The sequence below is a fragment of the Calliphora vicina genome, chromosome 4 (assembly GCF_958450345.1).
Source record: "Calliphora vicina chromosome 4, idCalVici1.1, whole genome shotgun sequence".
NCBI classification, from domain to species: domain Eukaryota; kingdom Metazoa; phylum Arthropoda; class Insecta; order Diptera; family Calliphoridae; genus Calliphora; species Calliphora vicina.
In genome coordinates, this window is record NC_088783.1 from 6,322,907 (window position 1) to 6,344,530 (window position 21,624).

The following is a 21,624-nucleotide window of genomic DNA, read 5'->3' on the forward strand; positions in this document are numbered from 1 at the left end:
TGTATAGATTTCTTTCTTATAACTCAGCCACTCAACCGAGACGGGAGAATTCCAGATACATTGATGTATGAATCATGTATTTAACTTATTTGGGGGCTACGGAAAGTTGATTTCAACATACAAATGATGGATAGACGGACAATGCTAAATCGACTCTGCTATCTATAACGATCTAGAATATATATACTTTATGGGATCGCAAATGACAAACTTATATGCTGATTATAGCTATACCACAGAGTTTTATTTCATTTGACTGTTCGCCTGAAAACAATTTCAAAGAAGTAAAACAAATTGCAATCTGATGTTTACGAAATCAATTCACTGAATATATCGAATGCAGTAATTTTAACACATTGCCAAAGATATAAAAATGATATTTAATAATTGTTTAAACAATGTGAGGATTTTACAAAACAGCCCCCTAAATCACCAAAGGGTTAATGCCACAAAATTAGCCAGAGGTAGAGATAGAGGAGAAATGTAAATAGATATTTAATCCCCTAGTATTTTATTTTAATTTTTTGTTTGTAGTTGTAGCTGTTGTTGTTAAACTAACATGTAATGCTAAACAAAAAACCAACCAACAAATCAAATTAATTTTCCAACATTCATTAATTCCATTTTGACGTTTCAACTGATAAAAGAATTAATTGTTTATAAATGAATTAATTATTTAATAGGTGTTTTTCAGTTTTGTACAATAATTGAAATGGGGGGGGACTAATTAAATAAATATAATTAATTGTTATTATACTCTTAAACACAAACATAATTGTAAAGCAAAGGAAAATTAAGAAGTTGATAAATTAAATCATTTCAATTAATATAAAGTTTAATAAATTTAAACATTCTCAATACAATAACAACATTTACATAGTTTTAAAGTAATGAAAAATAAAAATTTACACAACATTTTTAAATTATCTCAATAAAACAAAATACAAATGTATGATTATAGTAAAAGAAAGAAATCTAAGAAATTGTAAAACCAACATAATTTTCGAAATAATTCCTTTTGATAGCTGAACACTCACTCACTCCTCTTGGCAGTGTTCAATAATTTATTCAGTGTAGTAATAGTATTAAATAAAAAGAAATAAACGAATGAATAAATAAGTAACAAAAAAAAATCTACTTTATTGCTAGAGGGCATTTTATGTTAATTTAAATACCACCTACTGTTCGATGGAAATGTAGTGATAATGATAGAATCAATTTTGTAATAACTTATTAACGTTTGACTCGACGACTCCATCCATCCATCCATGTATTAAGACTAATAATAGTAATAGATAGACAACACAGCAAGCACAGCTATTAATAATCATGGTAATAATAAAGTAATACTAATAACAACAACAAACAAAAAACCGCATTTTAATGAATATTATCAGGTAATTTGGTCAATAAATTTCAAAAATTAATAGTTTCAAAGAGTTTATTACAAACAAACTACGAAACAGGTTTTCTTCATTTGCCTCTTTTGGATTTTGTAATCTCTGTGTAATCATTCATCATAATTATGGTGTTGTGTTGTGTTTGGTTTTTTTTATTTTTATTTTACACAAAATTTTTATAGTTAGTGTGATTTTTAGCAAACACAGCAACAAAAAAAATAAAAAATGCAAAAAGAGGACAAATAAGATTGATAGTTTTTCTATAGATTTTATTGCATTTTTTTCATTATTTTTTGGAAAGCTTAGTTTGGCTGGCTTACATGCAAAAAAAAAAGGAGAAAGTGTGAAATATATTTGAATGATTTATTCAAGTTTATTTTGATGTGTAAATAACATGGTTGGAGTTTGGTCAAGTGGAATTTTGTGGCCATTTTTGTTTTCATATATTTTCAAATATTTAATGTAGGTATTAAATCTTGATTTTGATTTATATGAGAATTCAGAACGATTAAATGATTATATTGATATACGACACTTTCTGAAATATTTTTCGAAAATCAATATCTTTCGATCGATATCATTCTTTATTTAAATAATTGAGCCCTTGAGCCATCATCATATACATCATTGTTATTTTGAATTTGACATTATTTTATAAATTGTGTAATATATGTTCAAGTAAATAACATTACAATTTCAAATTTTGGTTCATGGTTTTTAATTATTTTTTTATTTTTCTTTAATATTTTCAGCTTAGATGGCAAAACTTCCCAACCACTTTATTCTAAATAGTTTTTAACAGGTATTGCAACATGTGACCGCATATTCTGGGCATTTTTTGGCCAATGCTCGCTTCAAAACTTTGTTGTTCAATAATGTCCAATAACTAAGTGAGAATAAATGACAGATATGTACCCTACAAAATCAATTATAAGTTATTAAAAAAACCGTGTTCAAAGGATGACTTAAAAATGTAGGATTTACAATAGATGAAATCCTAAATTTTTAAGTCATACACCCAATATTTAATTAAATTAGTCCTTAAATACTGTGATATAACTTGAAAATATCTTCAATTAGACACCTTTTATATACAGGTTTAACAATAAATTAATGTAAAGTCATAACTTTAATGTAATAGGGGGCTTTTTCGGAAAAGAGGTCAGAAAAAGGGCAATATTTTTTGGCAGAAAAGAATACGTCATCGCGATCATATCATATTATTCCTTAAATGAACCCGATAAATACTCTTGACCGTTCCAGAAATGTTTAAGGTTATTTTAATCTTAAGAGATTATTTTGGCAAATTTTCAAAATTTAAATTAATATAAAATTTTCATATACATACATATTATATTCTTAAGGCAACAACCAGTAGAAGAGGCATCACTTAGATGCCTCAAAGATATCGATAATGACGACGACATACAGTGAGCCTCAAAAGTGAGTAAACACCAAAAATTATTTGATTTTTTTTTTTAAGATAATGAAAATCCAAAAATCTATTCAGCGATTCAAATTTAAAAGTTTCGGTTTGTTGAAGATTGAGTTGAATAATAGATTCGGTTCTCAAAAAAAAAGATTTAAGACGGAATATAATGATTTTTATGATCTTAAAAAAATCAAAAAAAAACACTGGTGTATACTTGCGGCTGTGTGTATGTCTCCTAGCCCACACATTCAGCAATACGGCGACCAAACTAGGTGAAATACATACGACGGCAAGTGATGCTGGTTAACATAGCAAAGACAAAGTTCTTGCGTTTAAATACCACATACTTCCAAAAATTCCAAATAGACAAAGTAGATCTTGAAAATTCCAATTGTGTATATATCTGGGTAGTGTCATATTAGCATCAGGCTGCTCCCGAGACGATATTACGAATCGCATCAAAAGAGCAATCCAAAATTTGGGGCACTACAAAACTTATGAAAATAACCCTCCACCTCTTTTCATCTCAAGTGCGTTCCGTTCTATTGTAGGGCTGTGAATTTTGGAACACCACAGCTACCGACTTGTAATCCTTGCAGGTATTCATTAATAGCTCGTTCCGAAAACTGTTCAAGATGTTTATCCAGATCATTAATCGTAAATGGAGTTGGATTGAACATGTTCTCAGACGCACCAACGACAACGTAGCCAAAATGGCAATTAAATGGAACCCTGTAGGAGACTAAACGAAACTGAAACAAACTCAACTGGAAAGTCCTGGGTCGAAGTGAAGCTGTAGCACAGGATAGTTCACAATGGAAAAACAAGGTTGTTGCCCTTTATTCCATGTTGGAACCAAAGGAATTAAAATATATATATTCTTTGGATCATTTTTCTAATATTCATGTCCAGGATGCAGTGATGCCACTGGAAAATATTTGATACTAATATTTTTTTTTTTTTTGCTAAAAATCTAACAAATCTTTATAAACATATCCGCGTGTCTAAAGCTTGTACTAAACGTAATTGTTAATATAGAATGTCACTCAAGTTTCAACTGATCTAAAAATACGCCATTTAGGAAAAGGAACAGACACATGTCAAATTACAATAGGGAAAGAAAGTTCATAACGTGTTATTATAATCCATGTTCCATATTCTATAAATACCAAACTAAAAAAATTATGAAATTTTTTCCACTTGTAATCATTGAACAACACAATTTTGTTGAAGAAAGTAAAACTAATGGAAAATAGTAATATAAAGTAATGAAATCGAGTGACAAATTGCCAATAACAGGAGTTTTTGACAAACAAAAATAATAATAATAATAATAATGGATGCTTCAATGCTTTTAATCGTAATCCCAGATATTCTACAATAAATCAGACATAACAACATCAAATGTTCCAAAATTAAGACAATATTATATTGAGCAGTTCTTAAGATGCCTAAAATTATGCTCATTAAATGATCAATTGTATTAATACCAAATGTTAAGAGAGCTATATTCGGCTGTGCCGAATCATATATACCCTTCACCAAATTATACTTAAAACTATTTTTTTTTTTAAATATTTTTGTTTAAACAAAATCAAAATTTTTTAATGTTTTAAAATTTTTTAAAAAAAGTTTTTTTTTCCAAATTTTTTTTTAATTTTTTTTAAAAAAGTTTTTTCATTTTTTTTTTTAAATTTCTTTAATTAATTTTTTTGGAAAAAGAATTTATGACAAAAAAAAAATTCGAGTTAAAAAATATTTTTTTCCGATTTTGGCCCATTGTATGTCCAACTTACTATGGTCTTATATACGTCGTTGCAAAGGTCTTTGAAATATCTATCATTAGATATCCATATTGTCTATATTAATGACTTAATAGCGACCGAGCCGGAAGAATTTCGGAGATATTGATGTATGAATCGTGTATGTAAGTTATTTGGGGGCTTCGGAAAGTTGATTTCAACACACAGATGGACATGGCTATATCGATTCCGCTATCTATAACGATCCAGAATATATATAATTTTTGGGGTCGCAAATGAAAAATGTGGAAATTACAAACGGAATGACAAACTTATATATACCCTTGCCACTCATGGTGAAGGGTATAAAAAAGATGAAGAATCACTCAGGCAATAATTAATGCCTATATATAAATTATGTTAATTTCTTTGGAAAGGGAATAGACTGCAGAAGGAAAGATGGTGAAAGGAGAAAAGCTTCCTTTTAGCAACTTTCCTTCCTACAGGTTGCAGCGCATCTGATGGTGAGTTGGCGTATTATTCAAGCTATTTTATAGCCAGGGAGGGCGCTCTGATAAATACTAGTTATTGTTGATTGTCAGCGGCTGGGAATCGAACCCATAAGCCACAGCTACTTCATTTTATTAATTAAAAGTGTTATAATATTATTAGTTTGTTCCTGGAATTTCTTAAAATTTGTTCATCAAATTCAACTAATTTTCATTCTAAGACTTAAAAACTTTTGATCTTACGTTTTGTTTTTTATATAAAATATATTATAGTAAAAGAAAAATAAACAACAAAACTTACCTTATTTTCATCATTGCCGCTATCACACTAAAATAAATTTAAAAAAATATAAAATTAATAACCATAAATCCTATATTGTTTATAAATCATTCAACACTTACGATATTAAATCCTTTTCCAATATTATTAATCCTATTGTTGGGCTATATAAAAAATAAAAAAAAAACACACGATTAGATTACAAAATCCACTAAAGATTAAAACTATTTAATTTATAATAAACAATAATTAAGATTAACTCGAAAAAACTCGATTGCTTTTAAGTGATTTTTTTTAAGCTAAACAAATCAAGTAATTATTAAAATAAACAAAATGGATTATAAAAGTTTTATAATTTTGTGAATATAGTGATAATAATAATAAAAAACAAATTTCACTTTTAATCATTATTAAATAGTAAAAACTGATAATAGTAATTTTTATAAGTGTTGGGGGAAAAAAAGAACTTGAATAATATTAATCAAGATAATGAAAAGTTGGAAAGTTATTTTTAAAATAGTACATATGTAATCTAGGGGAATCTACGGTTTTTTTAAACAAAATTTATCTATTAAAAGGTTTAAGTGTGCAGAAAATTGGGTCCAAAGAGCTGGATTTTATTTACTAATAGTTTATTTAAGTTTTTTTGTAACTGTTGAATAATTAAACACCATAATTTTTTAATGTTTGAATTAGTTGTTTAGATTTTGAGTTATTTTCAAATTAAGTCGCATTCACAATATTCTTACATTTAAAGAAAATTAAAAAAATGTGACAGAGTTGTATATTCGTCTGAGCCGAATCTTTATACTCTCTGCAAGGTATTATACTTTAAAAGAAATATTAAAAATAATTTTTATTTTGATAATAATACCGGTTTTTAAGTAAAAAAAATATTAAATTTTTTTTAATAAATTTTGTTTTCTTTCAAAACTAGAAGAGAACTATATTCGGCTGTTCGGAATTTTATTCTTCAATCTTCAACAAAGTATAATTTATAATAAAGCTGAAAACATTTTTTGTCGAAAAAATTTTTTTTTGGATGGAAAACTAAAATATGGGATTTACAATAGATGGCGTATCTTTTGAACGCAGTTTTTGTTTTTAATAACTTATATGTCAGTTTTTAAGGGTACATATCTGTTATTTTCACTTAGTTATTGAAACAACAGTTTTTTTCTTTGCTTCGAGAATGTTGACATTTGTCATATGCGGGAAGTTTTGCTTTACTTCAAGTTTTGCTTTAATTTGAAAAAAAGTGGCGCTGAAGTACACCGATTGTTTACCAAAGCTTATGGTGAATGTGTTCCATCTGTTTCAAGGTTCGAGAAACACCAAAGACAAAGAACGCCCAGGCCAGCCAACAAAACTTTAAATAAAAAGAATAGGAGGCATTACTCCATGTAAATTGTTGTCAAACTCAACAAGAGCTAGCAAAATCATTGGGAACTACTCAATCAGCAATTTCAAAACGTTTGCTAGCAGCAGGATTCATCCAAAAGCAGGGAATTGGGTAGCATATGAATTGAACCAAATATTTGAAATGAAGATTGAACACAATAAAAGAAAATCATTTGCACCGAATCATTACTTGCGATGAAAAATGGATCCATTACTTACCCCAAAGGGTAAAAGATCGTATGTGAAGCCCGGCCAACCAAAGCCAGATATTCATGGCGCTAAGGTAATTATATCTATTATGAGCTGCTTAAATCTATCTATCTATTATGAGCTGCTTAAATCTGGCCGGACCATCACAGGGAACCTGTACCGAATGCAACTGATTCGTTTGAAGCGAGCATTGGCCGAAAAATGCTCAGAATATGCAACGTAACATGAAACCGTAATATTCCAGCATGACAACATATTGCAATACTTGTTAAAAAGTATTTACAATGAAGTAAATACCTTCCGACTACTATTTGTTTCTCTGGGTTACGCTTGACTTATCCGAAATTGGCTTGATTCGATCATGGCCTCAAAAAATGAGCAGTTCTTTTGGCTCGGAATCCATATGTTGCCAGAAAGATTGGAAAAGGTCATAGCTAACAATGGCCAATACTTTAAATAAATTTATATTGTACAAATGTTTAAAAATAAAAGCTAAAAATTATAAACAATCCCACATTTTTAAGTCATACACCAAATAGAACGAGTAAATCGTGTAGATTCGATTTACAGCACTAATTTACCAAAATATGGAAATCGTTTTAAAACAAAAAAATACTCGAATTCGGTTTACAGAGCAGGGGAATATTGTCACCAGGAATATTTATAGATTCTGGAACAATTTCTCAATTACAATTTTTGCATAATATAGGTAAGGTTTTCTAAGTAACAAAGTTTAATTTTAAAATTACTTTGTTTCTGTTTTTATATTGCGATAATTTCTCGGATGTGATAAAAGAAAGAAAATAAATTGTTTTGAAACAAAAAATTATAAAAAATTTTGGCTACAGATATGCTCTTAGAATATATCTTGCAATTGTTTGGATGTTATGACCATCAAAGTACTATTTAGAAAGGTACTTTTGATATTCGGGGTTGTCATGGAATACAATCATTGTCGGAATCGGTTTGGAAAACGACAAAAAAGATACATTTGACTTTTGAAATCTAATTTAATTTTTTGTTTAATCGATAAAGAATTATAGATCGAATATAAAACCGATAACTTTCGATTTCACGAGACCAATGTACTTTTTCTGTCGTTTTCAAAAACGATTCCGACAACGATTGGATTCTATGACAACCCCGATTATAAAGTTTTAAGGGGAGAAGTGTGAACATTTTTATTTTGAATCAGATTTCTCGTAAGAAAATTATTGTAATAGCTCCTAATTTTATGATCAGTTGTTGATCGAACTACAAGCCAAAACTCGTGAATAATAACCAAAGGCCTAAATAAGAAAAATTGTTCTCACAAAAACCTAATTTCATAAAAAATTATAATTTCACTATACATTTCAATACAAGCGGTCAAGCCTGATAAATTCAATTCCAATTTCGGGAGGACACTTTCAATAAGCTTCTTCCTTGGGCCGAAAAAATTGTATATACCAAATTTTATCTCAAAATTGCGACCTGTACTTTGTGCACAAGGTTTACATGGACAGCCAGCCAATTTAATCGACTCAGAAAGTGATTTTGAGTCGATCGGTAGACTAATATCACAAACGCACTCTCCACTATGGTGGTGTAGGGTATAAAAACTCACAACTAATGAGGCAAACCAAAGGTTCAAAAGAATTAATCTTACTTAAATTTTCATAATCAAATTAAATATTTCCTCTTAACTAATTAAAAATAATTCCTTATTGACTCATTAAAATTTTCTTTAATTCAAATCAAAATAGCTTAAAAAAATTGTTCTTCAATTTAAATCTATTACAAATAGGCGTAATTTTATTTAAATTTTGTAATTGATTAAAAACCAATTGAATGAAGAAAAAGATATTTTAATTCCATTTGAATTAGATTTGAATTAACAAAAATTTTGGATTTAAAGATGGAATGAATTCTGTATAGAATTAGGCTAATGAATAATATTTTGTGAATGGACTTATGGAGTGAATGCTAAACAGATAGATATAAGAAAGTAAAATGAAAATGCTTACGTCGCTTAAACGATCCTTATGATCACTACTACTACTAGTACTATTACTGTTGCTGCTGCTGTTGCTATTGTTGTTGTTGGCTCCTGCAGCAAGCATCTCTTTGTGAAGTTGCTGCTGGTGTTGCAGTTGCTGCTGCTGATGATGGTGAAGGAGATGAGAATGATGCTGCATTTGTTGTTGCTGCTGTTGCTGAAGGTGTTGATGATGCTGTTGTTGTAGCTGCTGATGTTGCAACTGCTGCAGATGATGTTGATGCTGCTGATGCTGATGGTGTAAATGCTGCTGCTGCAGCTGTTGTTGGTGCATTTTTGCATGAACACCCATCATACCGGGGCCCATAACACTCATATTCATTGAATTATGATGTTGATGCTGCTGCTGCTGCTGCTGCTGATGATGATGTGGAGGATGATGTAGATGATGTAAATCTTTTTGATTAGTAACATTTAAAGCCATCACAGTCGGCTGAGCTCCGGTGGTGGGAGGCAATTGTTGTGGCGGCAGACCTGCTGATGAGGCTGACATATTTGTTATGAAATCATTACTATTACTACTGCTACTGCTATTATTATTGTGCATTTTTTGATCCATTAAATGTGCGTTTGATTTCTGCTTAAAAGATAAGAGACAAGACATAAATAAGTAAGTAAGTATTAGAATTGAGAAAAGGTTGAGAGGTAAAAATGACAAAATACTTACATTAAAAGCTCCTGGTATGCAGTTGGCTGCCATTGAAGACATTGTTTTAAAGGAAGGTGGCCCTAAACCAGGATGAGGATGTATGCTATTGTGTTTGTAAGCATCATTATTTGAGCCATGTGTTAACAGAGTTGAACTATTAATTGTTGACGAAGACAACGACGACGATGATGATGATGACAAAGATGTCGTCGTTGTCATTGTTGTTGGTGTTGTTGAGTATGTGGATGATGGTAGTTGAGTGTGTGGTGATGGTGGTGTTGCAACTGCTGCTGTTGTTGATGATGATGTGGGTACTACTGTTGGTGGTAATTTATCCATAGCACTTGTGGATGATAATGTTGAGGAGCTGGTAGCAGTCGTAGTGGTCGCTGTGACTGTTGTGGCTGCTGTGTGGGAAATTGTTGAGGATGCTGATGACACTGCTGCTGCTGCTGATACTGCTACCGCCATAGGTGGTATATTTGGTGTTAATGTTGTGCTTGTTGCAGTTGTTGGTATTGTTGTTGATGCTGTTGTTGTTGCTGAAGTTTTGGTTGTTGCCAATGTTGTGGACACCAACGAGGACGACGACGACGACGATGACGTCGTGGAGGAAGAAGATTTTGTGCTTTTCTGTTTTGTGTTGCTACTTACATTAATTGCTTTGGAAGTATCCATTGCTAAGGAATTTCTATTCGAATTTTGTAAATTCGTTGATGATTTCACATTCGTTATTGCTGACGACACGGCCAACGACGGCGTGGCCGCCACAGTTGCTGTGGTTGTTGATGTGACTGTGGTCATGGCTGATGTTGTTACCAATGGCGTTGCCGCCGTTGTTATTGCTGCGGGTATTGCCGTTGAGGCTGGTGCTGCTGTACCATCACATGTATCCATCATAATACTGCTATCATTGCCATTTTCACCAGACCCAGCAACTGTTACTCCAGTCATTTTGGCCTCCACACTGTTACCACCACTAATAATGCCTCTGCCCGTAGTATTGCCACTACCATTGTGATTGGTAAATGCAGGAACTACACTCGTTGTATCTTTCCAGGGTGCAGATGATATTGCGGTGGTGGTGGTGGTGTCCATGGGCGTTACAGCATTCAGGGCTGTAGTTGAAGCTGTCGTCGCCACAGTTGACTTCAGTTGTTGGCCAACAGCCGAAGAATCTGTTAAAGATGTCATATTAATATCTGTGTTTACACTTAAATTGTTACCACTACTGTTGATGTTGATGTTCATGTTGCTGTTGCTGTTGTTATTGCTGCTATTGTTAACATTATTTATACTGTTGATATTGTTATTGTTATTATTGTTGTTGTTGTTGTTAATGTTATTATTATTATTGAGCATTGTGGCGGCATTAATTGGGGTAACACGCATATTGCTACCACCATTGTTATTATCATTTAGACTACTACTATTATTATCCTTGTGATGGTGATTATTGTTGTGATTCAAATTCAATGAACCCAGTCCAGCAACCACCCCAATATTGGACATATTGCCAACGTTAGCCCCACCAATAACCCCACCACTACCAATACCCCGTATGGGATGTGGCTGGCCAGTGTCTATGATCTTTGGCATTTTGATTTCTTCAATGCTGTATGTACATGTCAGCTCCTCCAGTGCAGATAAACGTTTCTCTTTACGCTTTTGCCCCAGTTTTATTGCAAACTGTTTGGTTGATGATTAGAAAAAAGAATAAGGAAAAAAACAAAATGATTTTTAATATGATTAGATAATAAATAAATTTAATATAAATATCTATACAATTAAATATTTGTAGTAGTTTAATGTAAGGAGCGCCACTTGGCATTTAAATTTTGTTACTTTTTGAAATAATCATTGAAAAAGTACTTGGATTCTAAGTTCTCAATAAATGATTTTCTAAACAAAAACCTGCTAATTAGTAGGTGTAATGATTGTAATCGTTTTTTCTAAAGGTAATTAAATAAAAAATATAACAATTGATAAAAATAAAAGAATGATAATCACTATTTTCAATTAATTATACTTTTACTGTTTAGTACTTAAGATAACAAACATTTACAAGGGTCACTGCAGAAATTACGAATAGCAACAGTGTAATTAAATTGAATTAAGAACATAAAGAAACATATTGAATAATTTTAGTTTTAGCTTAATTTTTAATTAGTGGACCTGTCAATTTTTAGGCCTCTAACATCATGCATTAAAAGCCTCTATGATACAGTTGTCGCTGAGTTGACAATATTTGACCGAGTTAGACTCGGTTCGTTTCAATAGTTGTGGAAACAACATGGAGTTGTCATTGGAATGGAGCAATTAACTCAATTTAGTTACACGTTCACAGATCTCAGATAAAATATTAAAGAACTGGTTGAGTTCTATAAATTCTTCGTATAATTTCCTATATTTTTAAATAAATTTAAATCTTGTCGCGATGCGAGGGCTTAAGTACACTCCGTGGTCTAACTCAACTTTACATTTGTTTGCACATTCTGAAAGGAGGAGACGCCTAGCGCCCATCCACGAGTTATTGTAAACACCGGCCGAGCGAAAGAGAATAGGGACACAAACGGCACCCGGTAATCTCTGACCCTTCTGGATAAGGTGGAGCAGAAAGGTCCAGAGTAATTTAAGGCAAAAGAGAAGTACCTTCTTAAAAAACACAGGCAGGAATACACATCTAGGACGTCGCTAGATTCGAAGGTGCTGATTGGGCTAAGGGAGTCTAAATTAAAACATAAAAATGTTTTTCGAGAATCAAAACAGAGTTATACACCCATCGGAAATGCCCCTAAGTCAATAGTAACAGTGTGGATTCCACCCCCCGTAATTCCGGTGGAAACAATACTGGCAGTATTAGCAAAACAAAATGATAATGGTGTTTAAGGAGAATACTGGTTCGCTGTGGATCGGAAATCTCTGGAAGTATTGGATAAGGTTGAGGGGTGTTGTCAATGTTTTATTTTGTCAAGGTTTCGGTACTTGAAGCACGACACTAACAAGGAAGCTGCTAGTGTTGCGGATAAACCTGCATCATTGTGAAGCAGCTTCAGCAGAATTGTCAACATTACTTATCCAGACTGAGGTGGTCCTGATCCAAGAACCTTCGATTAATCAAAATAAGGTTTGCGGATTGGGGGTTACGGGAACATCCCGTCCACAGAGGACGTGTATCTTGTCAAAGAGGGAACATAAACGTTTAATTTCATATTCTTTCAGTAGCGGTGATCTCACTGTTATCAGGGGCGAGCGTTCGCTTACATTGGCCTCGGTGTGCATGCCGTATGAGACAGCAGGTTCACCTTTTAACGAGGTGCTGGAGTTGTCTAAGTACACAAAGCGGAAAGCTACTAGCTATCCTGATTCAGGGATATAATTTCAAAGCGCATCACAGTCAGTGGAGCAGTGCTGATATGAAAAAAAGAGATGGGCAAGTGATTATAGATATGACACTAACAAACCCTAGTGATAATTTCGTTAGAGATTGGAGGATATCCACGGAATGTTATTTTTCGGATCTGGAATTTTTAGCAGTCTGCACAGGAACCCTTTAGGGATCCTAAACGGACCTTTTTTTAACAAGGAGAATTGGAGAACAAGTTCACTCATTTACTCAGGGAGAGCTACGAGCTATTCTGCCCAAAGAAGTTTGCTGGCAGGCCTAAACAGCCAAAATGGTGGACCAGGGAACTTTGCGTTCAAAGATCAATGGTTAATAAGCTGTTTAAGAAGGCAAAGCTCACAAAGATGATTGGGATAACTGTAAAGAGAGCTTCAATAAGTATATGGGAGATCTTAAAAGAGCAAAACGAAATTCATAAAGGATGTACATATTGAGAATTCGTTGATAATGTAAATGAGTGATAATCTTTACGCAGATTTCGGTTTTTCTTTTTGTTTTTCCTCTATTCTCCTTTCTTATCCTTATCTGAATCTGGCTATTGAAGGGAATCACAATCGACCTTATGGTCTCCCAGTGAAAGTGTACATAATGCACACCCCTTCGAAAGTAAACTCTGATGAACATTAGATATGGATCCAAAAAAAATCTCGATGAACTTAAACAACTAAGAGAGCTATATTCGGTTGTGCCGAATCTTATATAACCTTCACCAAATACAGTGAGGCCTCGATTATCCGTGATTCGATTATCCGGCAACATCAATTATCCGTGAAAGAAAAATAAAAAATTTTGGATCGATTTCAAGTTTTTTGCATCGATTAACCGTAATTACCGTAATTACCATTCGTAACTGAAAATATTTAAAGACCGCTGAAGAACCAAAAGTTCTGGATTAATAGCGACATGGAATTCACAAACTTAGGACAAAAATCTTCAGCTGATTATATAGCTGCCACAATTCATATCAATAGAATAGAAAAACACAGCAATGAACGATTTATACAATTTTCCAAACCAAATGTGACGTCTTTGATCCAACCGATGGACCAGTGTGCAATATGGAGCTTTAAATGTCATTATCGGAAAACTATAGTGCAAAAACTATTCACGTCAATCAATAGATAAGAATTTAAGAAAGCGTTTAACATCAAGAAAGCACTATTGTCAATTAATAATGCTTGGAACGCTGTTACTTCTGCAGTTTTGAAAAATGCGTAGAATAACTTACTCTGCCCAGAAAATGAAATGCTGTGGGCATATGTCCGAAATTTAATAAAATCCTTATATTATTTAAACATGTACATAAAATCCTTTAAAAAATTACTCAATTAACCGGGAAAATTGATTATCCAGAATGCTTCCGGTCCCGACCAATACGGATAATCAAGGTCCCACTGTAGTACTTTAAAATAAAAATTTTAAATATTTTTAGGTAAACGAAATTTTTTTAAAAAAATGTTAATTTTTTTTTTTAATTTTTATGTGAAAAAAGTTGGAAAATTTTGTTTCAATTTTTTTTTTTAATTTTGTGAAATTAAAATTTTTTTGCTGGAAAAAAATTTCGTCTTAAAAATTATTTTTCAAGATTTTGATCCATTGTAGGTCCGACTTACTATAGCGTTATATAAGTCCATATATCTTAGTAATTCAGTTGTATATGTATGTGTGTAGATAAAAAATAGGTAAAAATCGAAGATGTCCTGTTTTTTTCCTTTTATCTCAGCCATTTGTGGATATATTGATGTATGAATCATTTATGTAAGTTATTTGGGGGCTACGGAAAGTTGATTTCAACAAACATACATATGGACGGACGGACAGACGGACATGGCTATATCGACTCCACTATCTAATAACGATTCATAATATTATAAATGAAAAAAGGTAGAAATTCACCCTCATGGTCAAGGGTATATACAAGAAAGTTTACTGCATTTCAAAAAATTAAACTAACATTTCATAAGGTTTGCTTGCAATAAATATGACAACAATCTAACAAACATTGGAAAAGAACTTATAGTCCATTTATACAGCTCAAGATTGTTGATAACCGTGAAACTTTCATTTTATAAAATCGGATATATGTCCTCTGGTATTATTTTTCTATTTAAATGAGTAAGATTAGTTCATATAGCATTTGTTGATTTTAAATGGTTGTGGGCCACACATTTGGTTGTTATTGTTGTTGTAACTGAAGTGGTTGCTGAGTTGACAGCCCTTGGCAGAGTGAACTCGGACCATTCCGTTAGGTAGAAAGCGTATGTCGTGGGAATGTAAACTTTTCGTAAACAAAGCTGGTGCTGTGGGATGAATCAAACGTAATGTCACAGTATTATCACACGGCTGATATATGACCGATAAATTGCAAGTATTCAACAATATCTGAACAAAAATCAAGTTTTCTCAAGTCCACTGGCAACTTACTGAGTTACACATATCGGTCTTAAAACTGTTGAGATATAATGATTAAAAAAAAACTATTTTTTATAAAATTAATAAGGGTATTCATTTCAAAAAATTAAACATTACAGTCTGATTTTTTACACTTGGTAATAATTTGTTAAAAATACAAATTTTAGTGGAATTTTTTCTGTTTATTGTAACCAAGTGTAAAAAAGAAATCAGAAAGAAATTTTCTATTTTTTGATATGAATATCCTTAATAATTATATAAAACAGCTGATTAATAAATAATTCCTAATTCTCATTCTAATTCACAAAAATATTCTAAACATTCCCAGGTGATGGGTTTGATAAAATTATTGTTTCGTGTATCATTTCATTAAATACCTACACCTGAAGACATTGCTCCTAGAGTGATTTTTACAAATATCTATTAAACTATGACATATGGACTCGCTACTACTAATACTCATATCTATCTATTAAAAGTTTTAGTAATTTAAACAATTTAAGTGTTCTTATCGAAACTCTTTACTCACCTCTAAGTCTTCGTATGTTTTAAATTCCAATATAGCAAAACCATCAATGATTTCCTCCTCCAACACCGGTGACCTTGGCAATTTCCTTCGAACCGGTGGTGGAGGACGTGGCGGTGGTTTATCGCGCGGCAGTAGTAGAGTTGAGGACGACGATGTCGATAGGAGATCTTCATCTAATGACTCACCCTCACTGTCGCTGGGACTTGCCATCAGACCGGAATGACAGTCGGGCGAGTGGGGTGGATTTAAAAGTAATGATGCAATACTGTCGGTAGGTGGTAGTAGAGCATTATTGTTTGTGCTACTACTACTGGAACTTGTAGTAAAAATGCCGCTTGAATTGTTGCTGTCTTCGCCCATGCTGTTGGCACTACTGGCTTGATAGAGATGATTGCCGGTAATGGTTGTTGTTGCTGTCGTTATATTGTTGCCGTTGTTGTTGGTATTATTATTATTGGTATTATTATACTGTGGGTTTTGGGAATTATTATTTGGATTTGGGGTGTTGGTAATCGGCGCTGTGTTGGCGATCAGCGGGTTAATGTTGCTGTTGTTGAGACTGTTTGGTGTGTTAGTCGCACTGCGATTATCACGTTCAGCCTGTAGACGTTGCGCCCGTTCGCGTCTACGTTTCTGTTGACGTTGTTGTTTTGCATTTAAGGAAGCCGACGAGTTGTTGTTATTCGATGCGAGATTATTGGAATTGTTGCTGATGTTGCTCAAATTGGAAGTATAACCATTTGTGGCTGCTGCGGCCGCAGCAGCGGCAGCTTGAGCGGCTGCCACTATTGAGAGTTCGGTATCAGAATCAAAATCGCTGTTACTGGGGCCAATTGTAGGCGGTTGTAGTGTAGACTGCATTGTAGCATTATTGCTGTTGCTATAAAAATTCCCCGCCGCCATTGCCGGACTACTACTAAGAGAGTTGACGAGACTGCTAATACCTCCTCCACCACCAACAGAGCCAGCCAATGTATGCGATTGATTGGGTGTTAGTAATCCGCCACCCACCAATCCTCCGCCAAGATTGCCAGCATTATTGCTGTTATGCATGGAATTTAGAGCGAGTTGTGGTGAGGGAGGCGGTAAATGTAGTTGATCGCCACTACCAGTTGGTCCTAACATACCAGCCGCTCCTCCTCCTCCTCCAACGCCCCCAATTCCACTATTGTTGCCTCCTCCGCCGCCGCCTGGTAAGCCAATGCCACCAATAATATTTGAGGACAATTGCGGCGGAAGGCAGACATTGTTAGTTTGTTGCAAATGACTGGACCCAGGTGGCTTTTGATCCTGTGTGTTGCTGCTGCTGTCCATCGCGGGAACTTTAACGCGAAAGATTTAAAGTAATTTATTGCTCTTGAAACAGGCCAACATGTTAGGCCACAGATCTTAGACCCAGTTTATGAGATAAAAAATATCCAATGTATGATGGGGAATTTCAAAAAGAAACTAACTAATGACAGCAGACGATAAAAGGGGGGTCGCCCAATTACGATGATGAGAAGAGCTGTGTTCTACTCTACTCTGCTAAGATGAGCTGTGCTGTGTTGTGCTGAGCTGAACTGAGAGTCAGGCAGTCGGTCGGTCGGTAGGAAATGAGGAAGTAGACAATCTCAAGTAGACAGTGTTTTTCTTTTTGTTGTTTTTGTTATTATTCTTATTTGTTGTTTGTGTAGTTAGTTTTCGCTACACACGTACAAAACTCCACTTGAAAATACGGTAAAAAATCGATGGATGTTCCGTCTTCGTCCTCGTCGTTGTTGTTGTATTTTTTCTGCTGCTGCTACTACTTTTGTTGTTGCTGCTGTTGTTATTCTTACAGTGCTTTTGTTGCTGTAGTTGTTGCTAATATTTGATGATATTGTTGTTGTTGCTGCTGCTGCTACTGTTGTCTTTCACACTATGTACTCTTTTTTTTACTTTTCAATTCTTTCACACACTCACACAACTTTTTTTTAATGTTTTATTAAATTCTATTGATTTTTTCCATTACTTTTACACTTAACTTTTATTCTGTTGACAATATAAACAATATAAATTAATTATTAATTTTAAATAAATACTATCAATGCTATTAAAAATAAACTTTTTATTCCATTCCGTGGCTCAGATAGAACCTTGTGACTTTTTTCTTATATATTTCAATACATTTTCATAAAATGTATAAACTTTTTCAATCATCTTTTTACACACACTTCATTTTTTTTTCGAACGGTAGTGATTTAATTTGCACACAGATATTTTACACACACACACTTTTTTCTGGTTTCAATTAATTAATTGAATTCTATATTTAATTGTAAATAATTTTTTGTTTGATATTTTCTTGTAAATTTTGTATTTTTTCTTTTCGTTTCTTTCATTGCTGAAAATATGTGTATAATTTTCCATTACAACATTTTTCTCACATCTTTTCAGAGTATTTTTTTTCCTTTTTGTTAAACACACACTCGCATACAAACACATACACGAAAATTTTATATTTTTTCTTGTATTCTTTTATTTTGTCTCTTCCATTTATTTTTTAATAGTGGTTTTTTGCATTTCTCTTTTATTATTGACATAGCTGTGTTGCATACCATAGACTTGTCTCTTTCTAACATGTGCCCGAGATGAGAATAATCAATATTTTGTTTGTTAGTTTTCTGGTGTTTCTCTGTCATGTGTGGTGCATACTATTCTAATCATAATAGGAATAATAGGAAATATACAAAAACATCAAAAAGCCCGGTGTGTTAGAGTTGCCATTTCTTTAGTCGGTTTTAAACACACAAGCACATGAATGCAGATACAAAATCTATGCAAATTTGTTTTGATATCTAAAGATGCAATATTGATAAAAAAAAGAGCAATTTAATTAAAAGTGTTAGATGTGGGTTGTATTCCTAATTGGAATTTGAGGAATAGATTATAATTTGTGGAACAAATCCAGTTTATGGGCGCCAAGGGAAAAAATAAAAACCATTAAGGTGATTTTGGAAAACAAAAATTTATTTGTCGCTCATATTACCCGAGTTATGGGGTTCTGATGCTGAAAAGATTATAACACATTTGGACCCAAATCAGTTTTTTAATTTTTTTTATATCTATTTTATTTCAAAAATTACCGTAAATTGTAGCTACGAGGCTATATTAACTAAGCTTAAATACCTAGTTAATTTATTTTTATATGAAAACTAAAAACTAAGTTTTATTATCTATGCCAATAGGTAATTCAAACAATACACTTTACCTAAAAACTATGTTAATATAGGTAACTATTGGAATTATGTATTAATTTGATGTTTGGTATCTACTTCGATGTTGCTTTTGTTTATTTTATTGTCAATTGAAAATATTTTTGGTTCAAAATAGTATGTATGAAATTATCTATAATATTAGTTACATTAATTAAGAAACTTTGTAAATGCCATTCTACCCTTGCGCTTAGTTAAATTTATACTATATGTTAAATTTATACGGTATGAATCCCTAGTTTACTTATTAGTCAAATTATTTAAAGTCATTCAAATTTTTTTTATTATCTCAATTTTATGTTGCGTTTTCTTAATATTCATTTCTATTACTCAATTTTAAATAATTTTCTGAATATTAGATTGTTATTCAGGATTTCAGTCTTTATTTTTTATTAATTTGGATGTCGTAGATAGGTAACTAAATGTTTGTCCTCAATCTTGAGTTGCTTTTCGCAATTACATATTTTTGATCTACCTTTATTGCCCAAAAATAGAAATTGTGTTAATTTGTTTTGTTTTGTATATAAGAATATGAAAAAATTGTATGAAATGGGTCAGGGGAGGCCGTGAAAAAAACAAGTGAGAACCACTGAACTAGAGATTGAAAAAAACACTATTTAGCCAATATGAACCTTGTTGTGAAGGCACTATTAATTCCGCTAACGTAAGTCTAGAAGTTTTTTGGCAACTGTTCCGGCAACGAAAGGCATCATTGGATTGATTGGTATATTAAATTAATAAGTATGAATAGTTCTAGTTCATTTAAAAACTCAAAATTTAATTAGATATAAATTTATTAATATTCTATTTAAATAATTTTACATTTTTAAATACATAATTAACAATTTTATAATACAACTGAAAATAACTTAAGCAATACTTCCCCATTCAGAAATTAAAATTAAAAAAAAAATCCTATAAACGTAACAGTTACGACAATTTTATTTTATCAAAAAAAAAAATAAAGAGAAAAGAAAACAACAACAAAAATCTCACAGTTCACTTAAAGAAAAATCATAAAAAAAACAACAACTATAGAGAAGATACAAATAATAAAATAAACAACAGAACGTGTAGAGGCAAAAGAAAACAAAAAAACATTGCAAGAAGTTTATTAACCGCAACTACTTAACTAAACAACAGCAAAACGAAGATGTCAAAAAAATAAATCAAAAGAGAAAAACAAGAACCAGCAAAAAGTAATTCCACTTAAAATATATTTTTTGTTGTTTTTACAATTAACAATTCTTCAACACTTCAGATTCTTTTTTTTATTATTTTTTTACCATTTTCTTTTACACGTTTTATTTTTATTAATGAATATTTTATTATTATGTTTTATTCATTCTTTTTTAAGGTACGTTTTACAATCGGAAGTTAAACGTGGGGATAGAGAAAATGTTTTATTGAAGAGTAAAACATAAAACTTCATATAAAAAAAAAACTTTCACACACAAATCATCAAATCAGGAGTGTAAGGAAAAAAGGACGTGTTCCTTTTTCATCTTCCTTTCCTCATACAGACACACTAACACATCCACAAGTATTCAGAAACGAACTTTTGTATTTTCTTTTTGAACCTTTTGCAAAATTATGCCAAAGCCGTATGTACAACTCACGTACGCACACACAAATACACTCTCACTCTGTCAGTCAGTCACTCACTCACTCACTATATAATCGTATAGATGAAAATAAAAGAAAACTTAGAATAGAAGAAACCACAAAGAACAAGAGCGAATAAAATTGTTGATGTAAATTTTCTTTTTCAATCATTTTTTATACACTTTTTCACAATTATTTCCAAATTTCTTCTCAAAAATTTTAGCTTCTTACTTTGCATAAACATTAATTAATTTATATATATTTTTTTCTTAATAACTAAACTTTTTTTATTTATTCAATTAAAACATTTCTCTTTTTTGTTTGATAGAAAAAAACTTTAAACTTTTTGTGTGTATTTCTTACATCGTTACATTTTTTTCTTTAACCACATTCACTATTTCAGTCGATTTCATATAGATCTTTCTCTTTCTTACGTATTTGTTTTTAAATGAGCTTGTATTTTCTCCTCTTTAGAAGCATCCCGCTGCGAAAACATGCATTAAGAAAAAAAAAAGAAGAGTAAAAAATTTTTCCGAGTTTTTCTTGATAAAATTCTGCTGAATTTGTTTAGGTTTTTCTTTATATTTCATATTTTATCGATTGTGCGTTAAATTAATTACGATTTGGTGCACTTTTTGTTAATTTTTATTAATTATTTTCCACTTTTTTCTGATTTATTTGACCGAAACAAATTTTCTAGGCGAGCCCGACCGAACAAACGCTTTACGAAGGTTTACTGTGCGATTGTGAATGGTAACTCTTTGTTACGAAGTGT

General features: G+C 32.0%; 1 protein-coding gene across 5 annotated transcripts in view; it reads right to left on the bottom strand.

The window, feature by feature from the left end:
• The window catches only part of tay (tay bridge), a 76,260-nt gene extending 54,666 nt beyond the window's left edge, over window positions 1–21,594 (bottom strand). Inside the window, exons 1-7 of one of the 5 annotated variants that reach the window (XM_065510370.1) lie at window positions 21,470–21,583; window positions 21,081–21,333; window positions 16,009–18,021; window positions 9,680–11,350; window positions 8,981–9,589; window positions 5,486–5,527; window positions 5,385–5,411 (exon numbers count right to left, since the gene is read on the bottom strand). In XM_065510370.1, the coding sequence (XP_065366442.1) occupies window positions 5,385–5,411; window positions 5,486–5,527; window positions 8,981–9,589; window positions 9,680–11,350; window positions 16,009–17,322 (3,663 nt within the window). In that variant the 5' untranslated portion in view covers window positions 17,323–18,021; window positions 21,081–21,333; window positions 21,470–21,583. Of the gene's footprint in view, window positions 1–5,384; window positions 5,412–5,485; window positions 5,528–8,980; window positions 9,590–9,679; window positions 11,351–16,008; window positions 18,764–21,080 lie in introns of those variants that run through there. The other 4 variants (XM_065510372.1, XM_065510369.1, XM_065510368.1 and 1 more) reach the window with 4 other exon arrangements.
• Window positions 21,595–21,624: the final 30 nt, after the last annotated feature.